Consider the following 22,559-nt stretch of genomic DNA (forward strand, 5'->3'; position numbering starts at 1 on the left):
AAATATAAAAAGGGCTACAGGATACTTATTTTCTTCATTAATCTTCAAGTGGTAAATGCACTGGACTTAAATATAGTAAAAAAAAATAAATCTGAAAGTTCAATTGGAATTAAGGATTTTACAGGGTGCAGGGCAGCCAATATGTGAGATTTCCATTACCATAAAATTAATATTATTCATGAAAAAAAATATAGTTTGCACTTTGTGGGCTGTGGAAGTTTGAACCAAAAGTCCTTCACAACCTTGAGCTTTTCATGTGACTGAGCGGTGAGTTTCATGGCAGTACCCGATTCCAAAACAACAGACTTAGTTTGTCATGTGAACAGGGGCCATGAGATGTGGGCTCTCTCAGGAACCAGTCTGGATGCTCAGCACAAGGTGAAAAGAACCCGGATTACATAACGGACAATACATAAACAAAAAAGACAAACTCCTAACCTCTCAGCTTATGTCTCCGTAAATATATAAACATTCACGTATATATTTATAAATGTATATGTATTTATACAATGTGTCCAGTGCAACAGTGTGGCCCTTAGTTGATGTCTGAGTGCCAGCATGAAGCCCAGCTGATTTACTTTCACAGGTGGAGCATTACAGCTTTCACTATAACGCTTCACCTATTTTGTACAAAATAATTTATTATTGTTCATTTTAATTTTATTTTTACTTTGGCATTATAAATCGTGTTTACGGTGGCCCTGAGGTGCAAACCACAGATTGAACATTGTTTTGTGCTTCGTTAATGTTGTTGTGTTGCTCAACTTGTTGAAGTGGCTTGCACCTTAGGGGCCACCGTAGTTTGTCTTTGAAAAATTCACAAAACATGTTGCTTTGTGAGATAAATCGAGGCTTAATGTATTAATATAAATATATCCTCATTTATATGGTTAACTGATGTTTCACACACTCTGAACCTTTTCGTTATGAGGTCAAATATATAATTTATGACAGCATTGCCTCAGGAGAAAGGCCTGCTGCTGCATCAGTTAGGAGAATTTGCATTAAACATTTGTGTTCTTTTTTACGGCGTCATTTTGAAGCAGTTTGTTTCAGATCACAGCAGAGCAGCAAAATGACTTCAAGGCTCGCACGTTACATTTTTGGCAACATAAAGCTCCGAGGTTTATTTAAATTTCCCATTGAGGACCAGCTTTCTGTTGTCTATTCTCTTTGTTCTATGAAGGGCCGCTCTCATCTTTTCCCAAACAAGGCAGTTCTTGTCAAAACAATGGCTGGAGAGAGAAACGAATGAAAGCGAGAGAGTTGTAGGGGGATGGATGAGGGCAGCAGTCAGCTGGGTTGTGAATGTACTGGTGAAGAGGTGGAAACTTCTATCTGCATAGAAAAAAAAACATGTCTATATGTGTTGAATTCCAAAACCGAAAAAAAACCCCCATCTAATAAACAATGATGGAAAAAAGGGAACAAAAATAGAAATTGCGAGTATTTGTTTGTTAAAAATACATTTAAAACATGCCATTTTAAGGAGCTTACTGGCTATCAAGATAGCTCTCGTCCTGACGGCTGTCCTATCAGGATGTATCGGCTATGTAACACCAAAAAGTTGTATTATTTTTCCATAACTATTTAGTCTTTTTTTTTTTTTTAATGTAGCCTCTATGAAGAGGAAAAACAGAGAAAACATGGAGTTAAAAGCTGCAGCAAATAATCCAAAACTGAAGAGTAGTAGGAGAATGTATCAAAGGCTGGAAACCTCATTATGTCCTCCAAAGTCTGCATGACCTTAAGAATAAATTTGTACTGTAGGTCCACATAGATGTACAGTATTATTGTCATGGCAACTCGAGGGCTACGTGTAAGCATTGGGATCTGGGATGCTTTCAATGCCTCTGACAAAGTCAGTCTTTTCAATGAAGGAGGAAGCTGGTGAGGGTGAACAGACACCAGGAGGGGGGGGGAGAGCACCCATGACGTCATTCACTGTGCCGGTCGGTACTTTCTCCCCTCTAAGCCTCTTTCTCTGTGCCTCATCCCTCCGGGGAAACAAAAATCTGGGAGTGGCAGGAAGGAGGAGAGCCAGAGGACGAAGAGGAAAGCAGAAGGTGAAGCAGCTAAATATTGACGTCGCATCATCACTGCGTTTACGACAGCAGGTACGTTTTATGTGCCGCGTTTCAGGCGCCACCGCTGTGGCAAAGGGTTGCGATGAAAGGCAGTGGATGGGATGGTTTTAAGCGCTGCGACGCTCGTTGTTGTAGGTCTCGTTACTGTCGATGTGTGGAGTGGTGCTGGGAAATAGTGGCTGTTTATTTTCAGTCACGTGTTTCTGGTTTAAAGGAGAATCAAAAACATCACGAAAATGTCACATTTCTAAGCGGTGCTTATCATGATGTTTGTATTTGTGGGTGCTTTTGTTCACCTGCAAACCAATGGAAAGTTTTGAGGCGAGATATAGGGTTATGTGAAATATTACTTCATATATTTCCTGCTGAGTTGAAAATGTCTTTTACTGTTGATTCACATTGATCAGCTTATATTTAGTTGAACGATCCGCTTCACAGTTCGCTTTAGGATCATGGTTTTATTTCATACCAACAGCAGCTGTTGCACCATTTTATTGTACATGCAGACTTAGCTGTAACGGAGAAGAAGAATTGAAGCTCTGAACAGTTTCGTTCAATCACTGTGGATTGAGGAGCAGAGAAGCCATTTGGAAACTGACTTGATTGAATTAAATTGGCTTGAGTGCAGCTGCTGTAGCACTTACATAATGATGGATGATAGCGCTGTGTATTAATGTGTGCCTATGTATGTGTGTGTGTATATATATATATATATATATATATATATATATATATACACATTGGGTGCAGCAATGTGAAGGAGGTCCAAATGATGATTCAAGGATAAGAAAATTAAGGGTGAACCAGTGCTTTATTTCAAGAAGACAATCAGTAAGGGGGATGAAAGTGGAAGCATAGAATTAGGTTTGGTTCAGAGATAGGGCTGGGTGACATTTGCATAGCAGTGACACTGAATACCATGTTTGCAAATGTCCTCAATCTGAAAACGCCTATCTGACAGGCATCTGTCATTCAGCAAATACAACAGAGACTCTTTTTAATGGCGTTGCACTTTGACCCACTGTCATAAATATCAGAGTCGGCTCCACATGTCCTGATTAGGGATACCTCACTGCAACCCTGTGGATAACTAGACACGCTTTAGTTTAAGTTTATCTAGAAATATGGAAACAATCTAAGCCTTTTAAACTGAGAGCAAAAGCAAATCATCTGCAACAATTATGTAACTATTGGGAATTGATGTGTTTGGGAAACTCAGGAGGAGATTGGCAAGAAAGCCTCAGTGAAAGCAGCAGAAAATAGGGGTGTGTGTGTGTGTGTGTGTGTGTGTGTGCCTGCATTAATGGGAAAGGAAAAAGAAGGCATTCATTTTTCTGGCAAGCAAGCAGACAATTAACTAATGGACGCCTTATAACTTTAATTATGATATGAAATTTTATCATTTGTCTTTTTTAAAGCAGCCCCCTTTGGGATTTTTGTGTTACATTTAATGCTAAAACTATTAGGAGATATGTAAAAAACAAAAAAGTAAGACACACGTCTTGCACATGAAAAAAGTGATTTTTGAACATTCTCCCCAGTACAACCTTTTGGGCAGATTTTTTTGTCATTGTAATCATATCATGAAGATTTGAGTATTAGATTCTGATTATTGTTCAATACACAGCTTTCAATATTTGATCTGTACTTGGTAACTTAGTACAAAAACACGCTTTTATACAGTAACCACTTTGTTTAATCGTCAGTAGTTATCCAGCTGAACACATGTGGTAATTATCAGCACCACTTCATATGTAAAAAAAAAACCAAGTAAAGCTGATACTGAGAGATCTAATGCATTTGCGTTATTAAAGTGTTTTTATGTTGCAATTTGTAGCTACATGAGGGAAGATGTTTCACGTGTGGAAAGTGCAAAATGTATAGCATAGAAAATAATCTAATGTGAAAAATGTTCAGATGTGAAACATGTGGGAAACTCTTTCACATGTGGAATTGACTTTGTACGGGGTGACATGTGAGACATTTGACCTTTGACAGCCAAAAAGCACAGTCGACAAATATTACAGCAAAAATATTTCAGACATAACTCATTTCACATCTGGAACTAATATTGTGCAGTTACATGAAATGTGGCATAAATAACCATTGAATACAACCACAGCGAAATGGGTAAGATGTGAAAAACGTGTGATGCACATGTGAAACAGGAGGGAAAACTTTACCTGTGAAAAGTTTCTCACACATCTTAGACATGTTTGCTATATCTCTATCCAACTGTTTTTTGTTGTTGTTTCACATGTGATGGCATCAAAAAAATAATAATTTTAACTTTTTGTTATTCTTGTCAAAGTGTTCAGAGGATGTGATCACCATTTTGCTGTCATTATTTAAAGCCATTATTTTCAGTAGTAAATACCTGTGCATCTGTCTCAGCATGGCCGAGGGCACGGTGTCTATGGCAGAAGTGGAGACGTCCTTCCAGAAGTTTGCGGTCCATGGAGACACCAAAGCAACCGGGAAGGAGATGAATGGGAAGAACTTTGCCAAGATGTGCAAAGACTGTCACATTATAGACGGCAAGAACGTCACCACTACGGATGTCGATATAGTTTTCAGCAAAGTCAAGTAAGACCGAAGCGAGGATCAAATTGAAATATATGTGTATTTATAAGTGAGCAAAATGTCTCAGCAGTACAGAACAGGAGTGTCTGTTTCATATTTGGTGGTTATTCATGCCTGTTTTTCTTTTTCAGAATATTGGAATAACTATTTCACATAGTCACATGAAAATGTACAGCGCACCGTTTGGTTTAACTTTGTTCAAAGATGTCTCTGAAGCATAATTTATTTCATAGCTACCATTTTTATATACCAAAATACTGTATATCTCAGTATAAATTATCGTCATTTTCACACAGAACCATGATGTGACATGTCTAATTTTGTCACTTAAAAAACAAAAACAGCTGGCAACGCTGTGTGTTTTCGTAGGGCAAAGTCCGCTCGTGTCATCACGTTTGAGCAGTTCAACCAGGCCCTGACGGAGCTGGCTCCAAAGCGGTTCAAAGGGAAAGGCAAAGAGGAGGCCGTTCAGCAGATCTACGGTCTCATTGCTGGGAAGGATCCGGCCAACGCCGGAGTCACTGTAAGTAATTTGGACCCCGAGTGAAGTTGGCGCCCCCACCTTAATAAAACCTAACTGGTGTCAAACCAGTTCTGTTAGATTCAACAGAACTGCTTCTCAGCACAAACGTAGCTGAGTTGATTGACACCCATTTTGTTTGATTTTGCACATTTTCAGTTGACCTCTGATGACCTCCAAGGAGGATTTATTTTTTTATTAATATCAATTATTAAGATCAAGATAAAATGAACATTTTTGCTGCCCACACCCTCACAAACGTAGCACAAATGTTCGACGCTAATGTTGCTAGATTTGGGTAACGTTGGGCGGCTGGTGACCTTTTGACCTTTAAACTTTTATCAACATCTTCAAAACAAAAGCAGCAAAAATGAAATGTTTTGCTGCACAAACCAGCACAAACGTGGTCCAGTTGATTGACACCAATTTTGTCTGATTTGAAGAAGGTGTGGGGGACCGGTTGACCTTTCATGACCCCTGGAAACATTTAATATTTAAAATGATACCGGCACAAACTAAATTTTGCTGCACAAACCAGCGAAAACATTTGACACTAATTTTGTTTCGGGAGGGAAGTCAGATTTTTCCACTTGTGGAACTGAGTTTCTGGCAGAAAACTTGCTTTTTCATTTGTTCCTTCTGGGTTTTGGATGCTGCAGCTTTATTGATTTTTACTAATGGTTTTTACACCTTGCATTGTTATGAGGCATAACCTTAGCCACAAGGTTATTTACGACAAGAAATAGTTGGCTTAGCTTCAAGCCGTGACTCATTTTTTATACCAGCAGATGGCACTATCAATCAATCAATCAAATTTTATTTATATAGCACATTTCAGCAGCAAGGCATTTCAAAGTGCTTAACTAGTGCATAACATATTCCTTTAACAGTGCAGCAAACTCTAGGCTGACTGTTTTCTGTTTTTGTTTATTTGTGCTTTTAGAAAGTTGCAAAAGCAGCAGCAGTGGACAGACTGACTGACTCGGCCAAGTACACCGGCTCACACAAGGAGCGCTTCGACGACTCGGGCAAAGGGAAAGGAAAGTCCGGGCGAGAGGATATTCCAGACACCAGTGGATATGTGTCCGCCTACAAGGGTAGTGGCACTTATGAGGAAAAAGTTAAAAATCCATAATCAAGTAAAACAAACAAACAAAAAATTACATAACCAATGCACTGGGCAGTTTTGAGAACAATAAAATGAGCTAAAACAGCAATTTCATGGTGCACGACATCTAAAGATATCATAATGTATATTGCTGACTGTTATTTAGCAGGAACCAAAGGAAGAATGCTTGCTTTCTAGAGCAGTTCTGCTTTACTTTAGTTGTGCCTCACTATAGTTGCAGTCTCCACTGTAAAGGCTTTGAGACATTGTGCTGTTTTACTTAAGCTGTATTGACTCAGTGTCAATGAATTGTTAGTTTCGAGAAGCTATACTACTGAGAGCCACTTTTTATTTGCTACCGTTTATATTCCCATTATGACAATAGCAAAATAATAAATGACATTGTCTTTCACGTTGCACTGACATGAAAAAGAAAACTAACTGCATTAAACTTTACAGATGAAGTCATGGCAACTTACAGAGTCTTGATGTGTTTTATTCCTTTAAAATTGCTGTCCTTGCTGTATTTTTAATCATTTGAAGCTTTTTTTTGTTTTTTAACTTCTGAAATAAAATGAATAGATGAAGTGAATTTTCCTAATGTGGATGACGAACCATTAAAGTCCCCTTTAAATCCGTTGAATTCCCTGGTGAAGATCTCCAAATAACCTATAATGAATTAATCTTTTATTGCAGTGATGTATCTAATTCCAAAATGTGGAAAAATGCAACCTTACTTTCAGTACAGACTGATGGATGTTTTGAAACATTTACCTCCAAAGGAGAAATGGAGAGGTTTGTGACGGTGAAGACAGGTTTTTAAAGCACAATGGAGTTTTAGAGTTAGGCTAAGACTAAAACAAAGTCACATTACAAGAATAAATTAATATTACAAGAATACCTGTACTTTTGGCAGAACAGAGATACAATATTGCCAGAAGAAGGTCTTAAAATTATGAAAAAAAAGTTGTTTTAATGAGAGAGGGAGAAAAAAAAGAAAAGCTTTGACAGAGATAAGATCTGACATGACCAGACCAGGAAGTCCGTGGTTCTTATTTTGAAACAGTCATTTAAATAATTGCTACGTCTCATAATCTGATGCGCCGGAAGATTATTTCCTTATTCTTAAAACAGATATCAACTATAAAATTCAAAAAATATTCAGTACTCTTCATTTGAATGCAGTTTGGTGTAAAGTCCTCATAAAATACAACTTAATTCTCATATTTAAAAAAATCGATTTTGGCCCTACTCTGGCTTGCAAAAACAGGCCAGGAAGTAGACGGGTCATATAGACCAGTGGTTCCCAAAGATTTTCTGGGCCCCCCTATGGATTACAATAAAATCCCCCCCAGAAAAGAAAAAAAAAAAAAAAAAAATCAACTGAGCACACACATCGTTCAACCAGACATAAACCTATACACATATTTTGTTTTCAAACTCCACTGAAGTTTATTTCACCCTTCAGGTTGCAACAAAACTACAAACCATGTTTACAGTGAAACACTTTTGTGTAACTTTATTTTCATTCATCCATACCGCTTCCTGCGCCCCACACTTTGGGAACCACTGCTGTGGACTGTGAATGCAAAATGTCATGCACCTTCCATCTCTTTTGACAAGCAGAAATACAAGTAGTATTGTTGCAAATTTTGCACTAAAATGTTAAAAAGTTAAATACCTTTTTGAAAAAGATAAAGTTGTAACCAGTGTTTATAGTTGTGAAGGTTTTACTGTGTTAGGTCTAAAAATGCACCTGTCATTTGCACCTTTTCTCTTTTCATTTGCACCTTTTCTCTTTTCAGAATCAGACAGATTGAGTAGTTTTGACTAAATGTTACTTATTGAGTTAATAAATTGAATCTGGAAATAGTTTTGAGAGTGAAAATAACTTAATAGAAAGCTGGTTCCAGTGATTTGTACAGGTAAATTGATAAATATAAGTTTCTCAATAGGATTACAATTTTTAGGTCATGTAAAAAAGAAAAAAAAACAAAAAACAACCCCACTTAGACCCAGAGCATTAAAGTTTTACATTTTTATTTGGTGCAGAGTGAAGTTTGACTGTTTCCCAAAAGAAAAAAAAGCCTTCGAATGCAGGTTGACGTTGAATTGTGAAAATTTATTTCAACAGTTTACTTCCCAAACTTTCTTTAAAAAAACCCAAAAAACATTTACATCCGGTTTTGAATCGCAACATGGCTCCAGTCAAAGTAGAGCACAGTTTAGGTTGGACAAAGCTTTCTGCGTGCTCTCCAGTTTAAACACCACGTCGCACGGCAGGCTCTCCTGTTCAGATCTCCTCTTAATCTGCGTCACTTTAAATACCTCATACGGTGGGATCAAAACTTCTGCTTCCGACTCCCCAAACTTGGAGTACAATGAGACGTCTGCTCCCAAACGGGTGGAAATCTCAAAGCACGTTTTGTCACCAAACCTGTGCGGACGCCGATAGCCGAGCAGCGAGCTGGAGGTAAAAGAGCCGAAGCGAATCTGCTGGTTGAGGACATCTTGGCTGAAGTAGCCGTCGACCCTTCGATAGCCAGTCAGCCATCTTTGTAGGGCGCCTCTGCGCGCGCCGAGTCTCTTCAGGGCTCTTGTGAGGAAGAAGTGCAGCGCGTGGTACCTGAACGCGGTTTTGTACGTCACCTTCTGAGTTCTCACGGCGTCGTTGAACTCCGGGTAGACTTCGGGTTTGTCCGTCGTGTAAACATAAACGGCCATGATCTCCTCTTTTGCCAGGGTCCTGGAGGGGGGCTTCCCGCGCTTGGGTCTCCATTTCTCGTTGTAGTGTTTCTCTGCTTCGCTCCAGGCCAAGGAGAAATTTGTGTCTTGGTTTTTCTCACTCGGGAGAAAGTCGGTCCTCACTTTACGCTCCATGTCGTCTTCGCAGCCAGCGTACGCGTCGTCCACGGAGTCCAGAGCCATGTCCAGGTAAAACAAGCTCTGCCAGTAGTGACAAATGTTCATGAAGAGGTTTTTCTTCAAAAATCTGATAACCCATTGAGATGTGTGTTTTGATAACTTTCACCAAGAGGACATTTTTTTGCTTACCTTTGCCGTTTCAGTCAAGGCTCCCAACGTTAGCAGCACTGCTAACCAAACCGCCATCTTTGCCATATAAAAGGAGTCGTTGTTACTGTGGAAGACAGTTTTCACTTACAGGTTCTCAAAATGGTTAAATTACATAAAGTTTGACTAATTTGTAAACAAATGCCTCATTTTTTACACTTAAAAAAAAAAAAAAAGTGCTTAAACGGCTACCACCTCACTTAACAGCACCAGTTCCAGTGGTTATTTTTTTTTACAACAAAAAAAGTAACTTTTTCAGACTTTTCTTTGCTAAGTTGCACATCTACACTCCTTTAGTGAAGGCAGCCATTCTGCATGTTTGGTACCAGCTGCAAATCATCTTAATCAGCCTTAGTGCTCTTTTAAAGACTCTGGCCTTTAACTGCAGTGAATAGGAAAATAGTTGAGATTATTAGAAAGATGATGTAACTGATGCATAGTTAGATTGTGTAAATAAAGTTTTTGACTATGTGTAAATTAATAATATTTTAACAAGCTTAGTTTATTAAATCATTTTCAGTACAAGGTATAAAAAATATTTGTAATCTTTGAATTCATATTTAACTTATTCCATTTTTTCTTTTTTTACTTAATATCAGTGCAGTAATGTTGGCTGCATTTTACCTTTGCGTGTCTTTATTACTGATTTTCTTTGTCCAGCGATTTCACTTACAACAGTTTAAAAATTTCAGCTGTTATTATGCAAGGCAATGTCTTTTGTTAAGAGGAGAATTACAATCAAAACCGTCATAATATAATGAAGTTAGTGATCCGTTTCTAAAATGTTAGCTAACTTTGATGAGGTTTGTTTGCTTTAAACGCATGTATTTCTGACTGATCATGAAGTCTTAATGCAACCTGGACTTCTTTTGCTTGGTATCCCACATTATAAATGTTAAGTTATTCACTGTTTGATGCAACTCAATAAGTTTATTCCAACCAATTTAACTTTATTATGGCAAAATATGACAAATCTTAAAATAATGACAAGTCATCGTAGTATGATCTCAACCAAGACATTTGAAATAAATTTGCATTCAGCATACAGATATAACCAGAAGCGTTTACATATTAAAAACCAGAACATGATTCAATTATAAAACAAACACATCCAGAAAAGAGCATGCATTCTTGTGAGATTTATTCAAACAGAATAGTCAAACAGGAAATATAACAGTAGTAGAGAAAAATTAATACCAGCTATGAAATATTTTCTTTTGTCTTTTTTTAGATTGTTGGTTCAGTTCAGTACATGTATATAGAACCATTTCACAATAAATATCTAATATAAAATAGTCAAATGTATTCATTATCACATCCTACTTGTCCAATACAATTCAGTCAGATTCAGATTCAGTTACACATTCAGTAAAGTTCAAATGAAATTGCAGTTTAAAATATTCAAATACAGATTATTATTTTATGGCAGTTGTTAATATTTTTTCTCTCAAACAGAAACAACTATTTGCTTAGAGCAGTCAGGTTAGTATCTTGAGCAAGCAGGAAGTGACAGTGGGGAGGAATGATCTGCTTTCAGCAATATATTGAGTTTATAAGTGCCAAAATGTAATAAATACAGAAATCATTATTATTATTAGATTATTTATGAATGTCATTGATAACATGGAAGCAGAATTGTATAAATTAATGTATCAACAATTAATTAAATATCAGGAATTTAATCAAAACATTATTTTTTTTATAATTAATTGTGAAATTGTTCAGTCAAGGTTAGCAATTAATATATGTTGCAAACAATTTAAGTAATAATTATATGACTTCTTTATTTTGTGCATGTTTGGACTTCCATAAAACAAATCTCAGTCTGCCTTTATGGGTAGTGACAAAGAAAAGCACAGCCGCATGGGTTTAGGATTACTTTGAATTAGAAAAGGAAAGTGAACATAAAGTTAATAATTGTAAGACTAACAAATATTTGATGTCCCTTTTATAAAATTTGTTTTACTTTTGAAACTGTTTCCTAATGTGAATTATTCAGTCTTGTATGTTTCTTATGATTATATTTACGGTAATTACTTATAAAACTAAAATTGGGCAGACTATACCTGACTTATGTCTAACTTTGCACAATGCTGCTTTTTGGGGGGAACATTTCATCACAAACCTGACTTGGTGAGAGCACAGTTTAAACTGGAACGTGTTTTTCTTGTGCTCTTCAGTTTGTAGACAACCTGGCATGGAAGGAAATTCTTCCCAGATCTTTTCTGTATGTCTGTTACCTTAAAAACCTCATACGGAGGGATCAGGACCTCGTTTTCCCATTCAAACATAGAGAACGTTGAGATGTCTGCTCCAAAGCAGGTGGTAATCTCAAAACATGATTGGTCGCCAAAATGAGGAGAAGGATAACCACCCTCTGAGCTGGAGGTAAAGCCACCGAAGCGAATCTCTCTGTTGATCTCGGTTTCAAATTTGCAGTTGGTTCTCCGATAAGTCTTGACACATTGTGGTGCATTGTGCTTAAGGGAGCGTAGGGCCATGGTGAGGTAGAAGTGTAGTGCATGATATTGAAATTTGGTTTTGTACCCAGATTTTTGTGTTCGGACTGCCTTATTGAACTTATCGTATATTGGCGGCATTCCCAAGGTATAAGCATGAATAGCCATGATTTGTTCTTTCTTCAGCCTTGAGGTGGTGGTTGCCCAATTATTGCTGTAGCATTTTTGTGCTGCACGCCAAGCCTCTCTAAATTCACCCTTTTTCTCCGTATTTAGCAAACTGGCCACTCTTTTTCCCATTTCATCTTCGCAGCCGTTGTACATGTCGTCAACAGAGTTTGGAGCTAAATCCAGTGGGAATGAGCAAATCTAAACAGAAAACAAAGGAAACATGTTACTCATTATTAATATTTATTCTATCCATATGTGCATTTGCACTTATTAAAACACCCGTACCTTCTTTTGTGGTGCCGGAGCCCCAATGCAATATTTAATTGATATCAGGACCAGTGTCCCAATTATTATTGCCATCAAGACAAAAAGAAACCTTTTGTTTAACAGCATGTTAAAGATTTCTCAGTGAGTCAGTCACTCTATGAAAAAAAAATCCTGTGATGCTCCTGTTCCAATTCCCAATCGAGCAGAAATAGCTGGAGCCTGGGACTTTGGTTTGTGACCTGAAACTGTTTTCAAGCTTGTCCGAAACTCTGTGATGTTGCTCTGCTGTAACTAATCCTCCATCTTCTTTATGTAGATGATCTTCCCATATCTGAACTAAGGTTCTGTTAAGACCAGTATACATAGAGTTATAATAATCCAAGCAAAAGATATGACTTACTTTCAAAAAGTCCTTTGTTTGAATGTACAGTTTACTAACGCTTCTTAGCTGGAAAAAGCTCTTCTTCACTTTGTCTTTGATTGGTTTGTCAAAAAAGAGGAACTGTCAGAGACAGTTCATCTTTCTTTTTCAGTAGATGCAAATATGAATTTTAAAATCTACAGTTCTATTTACTCATTTTTGAACAGTGGCTCAGGGTTGCACCTTTTGTTTAAAATGTTGAGAAGCTGATGGTATCTGGCTGTAGATGATAGCTAAGGGATCAGAGGATAATGTACCCATAGCTTCATAGTAATATAAACATATGTTAGGAAATATTAGTAAGTTCTTAAGTAATAAAAAGAGCAGGTATCTTAAGCAACATTATCAAGAATTATAATAAGTGTAATCAGTGTTAAAATTTCTCCTCTACTTTGAATTTATATTGGTAATCTTAGTATCAAGACTTTTCTGTTGGGTTACAACTTGTCATATTTTTGATCCATCAGTTTTAACACCATATTTTCTAATGTCCCTCCTTAAAAAAACAACACGTTTCATTTTTCTGGTATTTAATGCAACAAATTTGAAGAGACAAGCAAAAAAGTATCCGTACCTGAGATGTATAAAGTCCATCTGTATTGGTGAAGGCTGACAGAAAACTGCTAAGAAATGATAAAGATCGATCTTTGTCTTTAAATGTTTTATTTAAAGCGTCTGACTCTGGGAGTCAGAGAAGCAGAGCCCCAAAATGAAGTTGTACATAAACCTTAATATGCTTCACAGTTAGTCACATCCTGTCTTTACACACGCACGTATAGGAAATAATATACCAAAGGGGAAATATTCAGCCCCTTTTAGAAACAGAAAATAAAACTCGATGCATAGAAGTACACATAAGCGGAAACCTGCTTGCTCTGTGGTTTTCACCCACTTGATCTGATCTATCAAGTGCTCCTGCTTAATGCGCTGTGTTAAAACACTGTTTGTATGCATAAACCTGCAAAGGAAATGAAACAGACACATCTATAAAAATAAGAATGCAGACATGTGTATCTGCATTCTCTCTGCTGGGCTGGTAAATCATTTTCATTGACCTTAAAAAAATATATACTTTTTTTTATTTGTTACTCATGTTTATACCAGCAGATGGTGCTAGTGCATAAAACATGTTCCTCTGAAAATGCAGTGAAATCTAGGCTGACTGTGTATTTTGTGTATTACTTTTCATATCTAAACTGAAAGAAGTGGGAAGTTTATGATTGTAACACAAATGAATGTGCTCTTCAAATATTTTATGTCCCTTGTATAAAATTAGTTTTACACTGAAAACTGTTTCCTAATTTAAAGTTTTACATAAAAAGGCCTGTAAAGGTGAGTATTTACTTTTATGTTTGAAACAATAGTCCTTTGTTATCATATCAGACATAAGTGTGAAAAACTAAAATTCGGCACAATGCTGCTTGTATGTATTGGGACATTTCATCACAAACCTGACTTGGTGAGAGCACAGTTTAAACTGGAACGTGGGTTGTTTGTGCTCTTCAGTTTGTAGACAACCTGGCAGGGAAGGAAATTCTTCCCAGATCTTTTCTGTATGTCTGTTACCTTAAAAACCTCATACGGAGGGATCAGGACCTCGTTTTCCGATTCAAACATAGAGAACTTTGAGATGCGTGCTCCAAAGCAGGTGGTAATCTCAAAACATGATTGGTCACCAAAATGAGGAGAAGGATAACCACCCTCTGAGCTGGAGGTAAAGCCACCGAAGCGAATCTCTCTGTTGATATCTGTTTCAAATTTGCAGTTGGTTCTCCGATAAGTCTTGACACACTGTGGTGCATTGTGCTTAAGGGAGCGTAGGGCCATGGTGAGGTAGAAGTGTAGTGCATGATATTGAAATTTGGTTTTGTACCCAGATTTTTGTGTTCGGACTGCCTTATTGAACTCAACGTATAGTGGTGGTTTTTCCAGGGTGTAAGCATGAATAGCCATGATTTGCTCTTTCTTCAGCCTTGAGCTGGTGGTTGCCCATTTATTGTTGTAGTATTTTTGTGCTACACGCCAAGCATCTCTAAATTCACCCCTTTTCTCTGTATTTAGCAAACTGGCCACTTTTCTTTCCATCTGATTTTCGCAGCCGTTGTACATGTCGTCAACAGAGTTTGGAGCTAAATCCAGTGGGAATGAGCAAATCTAAACAGAAAACAAAGGAAACATGTTACTCATTATTAATATTTATTCTATCCATATGTGCATTTGCACTTATTAAAACATTCCCCAAAATAATGCACCCTAACCTTCTTTTGTGGTGCCGGAGCTCCAATGCAACATCCGAATGATAACAGAACCACTGTCGAAACTGCTAGCATTGCCATCTTGTGTCAGCAGACAACTAGAAAGCATGACAAAAAAAGAGCTTTTTGTTTAACAACATGTTAAAGATTTCTCTATGTATCAGTCAGTCTTAGTAAGAAATAAAAAAAGAGCAGAAATAGCTGGAGCCTGGGACTTTGGTTTGTGACCTGAAACTGTTTTCAAGCTCCTCCAAAACTCTGTGAAGTTGCTCTGCTGTAGCTAATCCTCCATCTTCTTTCTATAGATGAGCTTCCCATATCTGAACTAAGATTCTGTTAAGACCAGCATATAAAGAGTTATAATAATCCAAGCAAAAAATATGACTTACTTTCAAAAAGTCCTTTGTTTGAATGTAGGACCTCAGTTAACTAATGCTTTTTGGCTGGAAAAAAGCTCTTCTTTTTGTTTTTGATCATATTAAGAAGAACTGTCAAAGACCATGCCACGGTTTTTGTTTATGGATAGAGTATGAATTTTAAAATCTACAGTTCACTTTACTTATTTTTGAACAGTGGCTGAGGGTTGCACTTTTTGTTTAAAATTTTCAAAAGGTGATGGTGGCTGGCTGTAGCTGATAGCTAAGGGGTCAGAGGATAATGTACCCATAGATTCATAGTACCATAAAGATTTGCATTAGGAAATCTTAATAGGTTTATAAGTTAAAAAATAACAAAGAGCAGGTATGAACAGACACAAACATCTTAAACAATATTTTCAAGAATTATGCTATCTAATTATGTTAAAATTTCTCCTCTACTTCAATTTACCAAACTGGTACAAGACTTTTTCTATTGGGTTACAACTTTTCATCATATTTTTGATCCATCAGTTTTAACACCATATTTCCTAATATCCTTCCTTTAAAAAAACATTTTATTATTCTGGTATTTAATGCAACACATTTGAAGAAACCAACAAAAATATCTGTACCTGAGATGTAGAAAATGCTTCTGTATGGATGAAGGCCCCCTGAAAAAAAATGTGTTTTTGCCAAAACACAAATTAAAACTTAAAAAAGAATGTTAAAAAGTGATCAAAAATAAGGAAACGTACAAAATTCAAAAGTTTTGAAGGACTAAACTCAAGAAATTCTCTTCTCTCGGTATCATTTAGGGTTTTATACAGAAAAAAGAAGGAGGAGTTCTCAAGCTGATGATTTCCACACAATACCAAACATAGAAGTCTCTTGTCAGTAGAGGAACAATATCACGTAGTTTTCCCTTTGCAAATTTCAATATCACGATCCTTAACTGGCAGGTTGAAACGTTTGGAGATTGTGGCTTCTTACTAGATGCTAATTTTAACTCATTGCTTGACCTCCTAACTATGTCATTGACTGCAACGTGTCGAAGTCATGCACGTCAAAGTCCCCGTCTGTCTCTAACTCTAATTCAGAGCTATACCTGCACATTGGCCAGAGCCGACATGTTCCAGTGCCACACTCAACGGATGTCACTGCTGCTTTTCAACCATTAGGCCTGAATTGTTACTGTTGGATTTTAACTAGTTACATTGTTGAAGTTATAGCACATGCATTACTAGTGATTTACCATACAGCTCCATGTAAGAGACCAATAATCTGTTAGGAAGCTGGAAGCATGTTAACATGTTCGTTAAAATCCAGCCGTTTGGTCGGAAGCAAACCAAATCCGTATATTTCAGAGGAAAGTTCAATTGGCAAGAGCCACTAGAGTGCTCGTGTTAAAATTCATTGTGCTTCACTGGTGGACAAAGCCCCGTCTGTGGGGACAGACGTCCAGCTTAAACGTTCGTGGTACGTAGGCTGGTTACTGAAAGCCTCAACAGATGTCTTCTCAAGAGGTTGAAGGTGCATGACCACTAGAGGGAAGTTCAAACGGTGTATGCTTGTCAATCTTTTAACAGCCGATCGGAGGAACGGAGGAAAAAATAGGTTGGGATAAAGTATGAGGATGATTGAAAAGGGAATGTAGGTTAAAAGAGGTAGGGTTGGGTATAACGATGGAGTAGGTGAGGAATTATTGGAAAAGGATAAAAAAAAGTCTAAGTTGGTAGGTAGGAAGTAGGTGCAAACAAGGGGATAGAAGGATATATATGAAGTTTCCAAATACACAATTGGTTGTGCAATCGTTAAAGTTGGATTTGTCAACTACTCAAGTTGTTGAGCCACAAGTGTCGTAAGTATTTTATGCTGCTTTTGTGGTGTACACCACCTCCTTGTGCGTGACATTAACTAAAGAGGAGAAAAGTTTCTGACCACAAACGGGAAGCCGTAATGTTTGTCACTGTGCATCTAATCTGGTGTTTCATGCTGCATTTGAGAAATGTACCGTACACCTGTGATTCTGCAGAGACCGCTAAAGTCTTCTTCCTAAATATGATTCAAAGCAAAACTGGTGTGTCGAGGATAACAATTAAGCATCCATTGGAAAGAATATCTTTTCTCTTCTTTTTTTTTTTACACTGCCACATTTTTACAACTTGCGTACCAACTGCTAACAGGTTACACATATTCACTGCGGCAATAATTGAGGTAACAACACATTTTAATTTACTAACACCTTCCCAAATATCCCATTTTTGTTAGCATTGTTCACATACAGGCATGAAACAACTGTGATAATGCTCACTTTCACTAAGATGGTCAATCATTAACGAAGCATTTATCAAAGACAGACGATCTTTCTTTTACACATGTATTTACCTATTACGAGTGTGTTTACACCGTATTAACTTTATTGAAATAGTTTTTATATTAAAACTGGGGTTTCTTCACAGTGAAATCATTAGTCATAAGCAGCATCCTGAATCAAACTGTGTGGATAGGAAACATAAAAATAAAAGTAATAATAAGTACATTAGATATCTGGAAAAAACCAAACAAACAAAAAATCTAGGATTATTGTCTTTTAAGGCCTTTTTATGGACTTCTTGACACACCTGGTTAAGAAGCCTAAGATATCATGGAACGACAGTGTCATCAAGTGTTTATTTGGTAACCTCCCACTGTAAAAACAAAACAGTAAGAATAAAAATGTGATCTTCTGGAGAAGAATCGGAAATAATTCAAAGTTTAGATTTAAATGCTGTGCCATCCTGACAAGTGGCGGGTATGTTGGAATTTGAATTTCTGTCATTTTAAGTAAATCTGTGAATATGATAATTGTTATTTATTCATCTATTGTTACTGATTATTAGGTTACAAAATAATGAAAACTTACAAAAATGTCACAAATTAAGCTGCAAAGTCTATCTTCTTAATGAGGTTTTCTACTCCTCCTTTATAGCACTTTTATTTGTGTTTCAATTCATAAATCCTCATGAATGTGTTTGATAAATAATTCCAACCAACATTTTGCAAAGAGTGTTTTATCAGATTAAATGTTGATCAAAATGGACCAGATGTAGGACTACAATGGGCTGATTTCTGTTTGTCTGTATTCTGTATATTTTATTGGTTTTAGTAACAACTGTTGACTGATGATGACTGCTGGTTCAATTCCTGTCATATCTGGACTTACATTTATACTTTTTCCTTTTACTTTGATTGTGTGTCTCTAAGTTTTTATGTCTTTTATATACATGTTTACATTTTTAAACATCAGTTAAAAGCAAAAATAAATCCAAAGCTATGTTTGACCTGATTTCATTAAATGGTCTTCATGTTTATGATGGTGAAACTTTGCATGTATTAGCTTTTATCCGAATTTAAAAATGTTTTTTTTTATATATAATACAGTAGTAATTAAACAGAAATACATGTCAAAATAAATCGAATCTGCTCTTATGTGTCACTAAAATTGGAAATAATTTTTAAGGATTTATTTGGATCAATTATCAATGAAATGTGCAGTTTAGGTTGGACAGAACCTTTTCTGTGCTGTTCAGTGTCAACACAACGTTACATGGAAGCTCCTCGTTCTCAGATCTCTGCTTTATTTCTGTAACTTTAAAGATTTCATATGGAGGAACCAGGACTTCTCCCTCTGATTCTCCAAACTTGGAGTACAGTGAGACGTCTGCTCCTAAGCAGGTGTAAATCTCGAAACAGGTCTCGTAGCCAAATTTTTCTTTGCGGGGATACTTTCCCATCGAGCTCGAGGTGAAAGCACCAAAGCGGATTTCTTTGCCAAGAACGCCCAGCTCGAATTTTCTGTTGACCCTCCGGTAACCGGTAAGGCATCTTTCTGTGTTTGGCTTACGAGCGTTGAGAGCTCTGAGAGCGCCCGTCAGGAAGAAGTGCAGTGAGTGATACTGAAACGTGCTCGTGTACTGAGCCCTCTGCGTTCGCAATGCATTGTTGAATTCAGTGAATATTTCTGGTTTGTCCAGAGTGTAAGCATAGACGGCCATGTTTTGTTCTTTCTCCAGAACTTGGGATTTTTTCATCCCAGGCTTGGGCTTCCATTTCTTATTCTACTCTGTCGCCGCTTCGTCCCAAGCCAGCCTAAAATTTTTGGTCATCTTTTTCTCTCTAGCCAAAAGTTCTGTCATTACTTTGGTCGCCATCTTGTTCTCGCAGCCTTCGTACATGTCATCGACAGAGTTTTCAGCCATGTCCAATGGGAGTGGAGTATCAGTCTGGGATCTGTAAATCTGCCAGAAGACAACAAGACAGATGTTTAACATTTTCTTTACCTTTATGTCTGAATCAAAAAACTCACAAATCTCCTGTTTGTCTCATTTTAAATTACCTTTGCAGTTGAGACAGACTCTCCAAACAGCACAAGCAGGAACATCCACATTGTCATTGTTTCCACCTTCAGCATTTTGTCCCGCAGAGTCACAGTAAATGCAGATTTTTCATTTCCTATCATTGTTTATTTACTATTCCCATATATGTCATTTGAATGCACGATCTAAGGGTCTAACATAAAATAAACAAGCAGACTGACATGGCAACATTTTATCTTATAGTGTTCATCATTTTAAGGTTGCTCTTTTAAGGTTTTAAGAAAAGAAAAGTCAAATTATTAATGCTCCAACTTGTTTCCTTATCATGATCATCTATGATAGTTTTTACACTGTGATACAAGCACCACTGAAGGTGTTTCACCACAGTTTAGCAATCCTGAAAAGAGATTATTGTACACTTATTTGCAAGATAAATTAAAACCAATACAGTTGAATCCTAAGTTCATACCCATTGCAGATTTGTATTTGTTTATTTTCACTCAAGCATTTTTTTTTCTGGCAGGAAAAGAGACAGCTGACTCTATGAGGCTCTCCCCTTCTGGCATGGTGACACACAATGGGATTGAGAAATTCCTTGTCGACCGGGTAAGACGTAGGCATTTTATTTCCGCTTTCTATGCAGTGCTCTAGTCTCTTACCCAGGCGGTGCTGGGGACGTTGCACGGAAATGGGAGGGAGACCGTGACACAGCAAAATAACATTCAGAGTTCCTTTCATTGGAAGTAAAGGTTCAAGCCCAGCTCCTGAAAAATAACCCCACACCATAACAACCCCCACCAAACTTTACACTCAGCACGGTGCAGTCAGACAAAAACCGTTGTCCTGGCAACCGCCAAACCCAGACTGGTCCATGAGACTGCCAGATGGAGAAGCTCGATTCATCACTCCAGAGAACGCGACTCCACTGCTCTAGAGTCCAGTGGCAGCGTGCTTTACACCACTGCGTCCGATACTTGGCATTGCAGTTTATGATGTATGGTTTGGATGCAGCTGGTCACCATGAAAACCCAGTCCATGAAGCTCTGTGGATTGTTCTTGAGCTAATTACATAATTACAGAAGTCTATGTAAAATGCAATTGAAGTATAAGTTAAGACACTTTAAGTAAGTTCTTTTAAGGCATTTAGGACTTCAGCCAGAAGTCTTAGCTGGTAAAAATTCTGCAAGTATTTCATGCAAATGGATGTGATTATGATTCAAAATCTGCTGTTTATGATATTTGTTCTGTAATGTTGGCTTACACTGCATCAACGTAGAGATAAGTGTGATGGTGAACTATGAGGAAGTGAAATAATATAAATATATCTGATTTGAACCAGCAAACCTTTTTTTTTTTTTACATATACATTAGTATTAAAGTACATAACTAAATATTTGAACAGCTTTATTGAACATAAGCTTAAACAATAATATGATAATGAATATTTACATGTGGACAATGGATAAATGTTGCAGTTTTTGTTTTTACTGGACTAACTGTTGAACTGCAGTATTATATTGATAATCTTAGTTTTACCAAGGGTAATTTAAAGTGTTTATCATTAATATTATTCTAGTTTAAGGCTACATCTTCTCTCATCAAACTTCCATCAGTTTCAACAAAATATTTCCCAAAATTCTGCCTTATGGACGTTTAATTATTCTGGAAAATTAGAGCGTAAAAAATGAGTCATACCTGAAGTTATATGAAAGTTTCTAGAAGGATGAATTTCAAAATATTAAAAATGGTTTCTGTGTTTTAGTTAGATTGTTTATTTTCTTTTGGCAGAAAAATCTAAATCATGAAATAGATCAGGATCCAAAGAAATTAAAGTGAAAAGAGCAAAATACATAAACACTGAGTAAGTAAAATGAATAAGGCTTCTGCCCACCAGCCCTGGTCTACGCTGCTTTATAGATAAAGCAGAAGCAGAAGTTCATAATCTAAACTTATCTGAAAAACATAACACATTTCTTTATTATTGCAAATGTAAACCTCAAAGTCATGAGTGACAGTCTTCTTCTGTTAATTGTGAGCTGCAACTTCCTTTTACTTGTTCATGTCTTATCTTATCTGCGTCCGCTTCTGCGCTTGAGCTGTTCACACCTTTTTCTTGGTGTCTCACTTCTCTTTAAGTTGATTCGCCTCCAATTATTCTTAGATTGTTTCTTTTCTACAGCCCAAAAATGCAAAACTTAAAAATGTCTTGGATTTTGAAAGACACAAAAATCAACTGATTTTGAGATACACCAACACACTCACATCCCCCCTCCTTCATTACAGAATAAAATTGAATAACCATTTGTGAATGTTTCCTACTCATGACATTTCAACAATTTCAGTCAGAATTTGGTATCCCTAAAGAACACTTTTTTGGTTTTCTCCAAATTTGCCATTTCATTGACTCTATGAGGCTCTCTCCTTCTGGCCTAGTGACACACAATGAGATTGAGAAATTCCTTGTCGACCGAGTAAGACGTAGGCATTTTATTTCTGCTTTCTATGCAGTGCTCTAGTCTCTTACCCAGGCGGTGCCAGGGACGTTGCACGGAAATGGGAGGGAGACCTTGACACAGCATACATCAAGGATGACTGGCAAGAAGCCATTAATATGGTTAATTCAACCTTTATATGTAATGCGCTCAGAGAGACACAGTATAAAATACTACACGGTCTACATATAACACTTTTTATACTGAATAAGATGGATCGCCAGCTCTCTTCCTTATTTAATAAATGTGGAAGAGAGGCTGGAACACATTACCATTATTTCTGGCGATGCAAACTGATTAAACGATTCTGGGGTGCAATTTCTAAAGAGCTGAGTGACGTGTTTCATGTAAAAATAAGCTGTGACCCAGGTCTGTTTCTTCATGGCCTCCCTTCAAAATCAGTCACTCTG

General features: G+C 37.1%; 4 protein-coding genes across 8 annotated transcripts; 1 reads left to right on the plus strand and 3 right to left on the minus strand.

Annotated features, from left to right (window-relative positions):
- Window positions 1-1,929: 1,929 nt before the first annotated feature.
- Window positions 1,930-6,776, plus strand: tppp2 (tubulin polymerization-promoting protein family member 2). Its single transcript, XM_028019311.1, has 4 exons — window positions 1,930-2,117; window positions 4,482-4,673; window positions 5,040-5,193; window positions 6,134-6,776. The coding sequence occupies exons 2-4, from the start codon at window positions 4,483-4,485 to the stop codon at window positions 6,323-6,325; spliced, it is 537 nt and encodes a 178-aa protein (XP_027875112.1). The 5' UTR covers window positions 1,930-2,117; window position 4,482; the 3' UTR covers window positions 6,326-6,776.
- Window positions 6,777-8,399: 1,623 nt separating this feature from the next.
- LOC114145480 (ecto-ADP-ribosyltransferase 5-like) lies at window positions 8,400-9,693 on the minus strand. The gene is made up of 3 exons (XM_028019075.1): window positions 9,622-9,693; window positions 9,353-9,437; window positions 8,400-9,244 (listed from the first exon to the last, which is right to left on the minus strand). Exons 1-3 carry the CDS (start codon window positions 9,651-9,653, stop codon window positions 8,507-8,509), a joined length of 855 nt encoding a protein of 284 aa, XP_027874876.1. The 5' UTR covers window positions 9,654-9,693; the 3' UTR covers window positions 8,400-8,506.
- Window positions 9,694-10,295: 602 nt separating this feature from the next.
- LOC114145481 (erythroblast NAD(P)(+)--arginine ADP-ribosyltransferase-like) lies at window positions 10,296-16,084 on the minus strand. 5 transcript variants are annotated; one of them, XM_028019081.1, is made up of 3 exons: window positions 15,935-16,084; window positions 14,947-15,041; window positions 10,296-12,198 (listed from the first exon to the last, which is right to left on the minus strand). In XM_028019081.1, exons 2-3 carry the CDS (start codon window positions 15,022-15,024, stop codon window positions 11,488-11,490), a joined length of 789 nt encoding a protein of 262 aa, XP_027874882.1. In that variant the 5' UTR covers window positions 15,025-15,041; window positions 15,935-16,084; the 3' UTR covers window positions 10,296-11,487. The 5 variants fall into 5 exon arrangements, with proteins under 5 accessions (XP_027874882.1, XP_027874877.1, XP_027874879.1 ...); XM_028019076.1 differs by lacking the exons at window positions 14,947-15,041; window positions 15,935-16,084 and adding exons at window positions 12,286-12,611; window positions 13,263-13,308; XM_028019080.1 differs by lacking the exon at window positions 10,296-12,198 and adding an exon at window positions 13,335-14,842.
- A 2,484-nt stretch (window positions 16,085-18,568) lies between these two features.
- LOC114145483 (erythroblast NAD(P)(+)--arginine ADP-ribosyltransferase-like) lies at window positions 18,569-19,764 on the minus strand. Its single transcript, XM_028019084.1, has 2 exons — window positions 19,678-19,764; window positions 18,569-19,579 (listed from the first exon to the last, which is right to left on the minus strand). The coding sequence occupies exon 2, from the start codon at window positions 19,370-19,372 to the stop codon at window positions 18,821-18,823; it is 552 nt and encodes a 183-aa protein (XP_027874885.1). The 5' UTR covers window positions 19,373-19,579; window positions 19,678-19,764; the 3' UTR covers window positions 18,569-18,820.
- Between the last annotated feature and the right edge of the window lie 2,795 nt (window positions 19,765-22,559).

Source organism: Xiphophorus couchianus, chromosome 5, assembly GCF_001444195.1.
Source record: "Xiphophorus couchianus chromosome 5, X_couchianus-1.0, whole genome shotgun sequence".
Classification (NCBI taxonomy): Eukaryota; Metazoa; Chordata; class Actinopteri; order Cyprinodontiformes; family Poeciliidae; genus Xiphophorus; species Xiphophorus couchianus.

Bases quoted from the DNA above. Each gene is read 5' to 3' on its own strand.
- tppp2 (XM_028019311.1), top strand. From the start codon at position 4,483: ATGGCCGAGGGCACGGTGTCTATGGCAGAAGTGGAGACGTCCTTCCAG. The intron at 4,674-5,039 runs GTAAGACCGAAG...GTGTTTTCGTAG, and splicing joins ATAGTTTTCAGCAAAGTCAA to GGCAAAGTCCGCTCGTGTCA. The intron at 5,194-6,133 runs GTAAGTAATTTG...TTGTGCTTTTAG, and splicing joins CGGCCAACGCCGGAGTCACT to AAAGTTGCAAAAGCAGCAGC.
- LOC114145480 (XM_028019075.1), bottom strand. From the start codon at position 9,653: ATGTGCAACTTAGCAAAGAAAAGTCTGAAAAA. The intron at 9,438-9,621 runs GTTACTTTTTTT...TGTCTTCCACAG, and splicing joins GCAAAGAAAAGTCTGAAAAA to TAACAACGACTCCTTTTATA. The intron at 9,245-9,352 runs GTAAGCAAAAAA...CACTACTGGCAG, and splicing joins CCTTGACTGAAACGGCAAAG to AGCTTGTTTTACCTGGACAT.
- LOC114145481 (XM_028019076.1), bottom strand. From the start codon at position 12,393: ATGCTGTTAAACAAAAGGTTTCTTTTTGTCTTGATGGCAATAATAATT. The intron at 12,199-12,285 runs GTACGGGTGTTT...TTTTCTGTTTAG, and splicing joins CTCCGGCACCACAAAAGAAG to ATTTGCTCATTCCCACTGGA.
- LOC114145483 (XM_028019084.1), bottom strand. From the start codon at position 19,372: ATGAAAAAATCCCAAGTTCTGGAGAAAGAACAAAACATGGCCGTCTAT.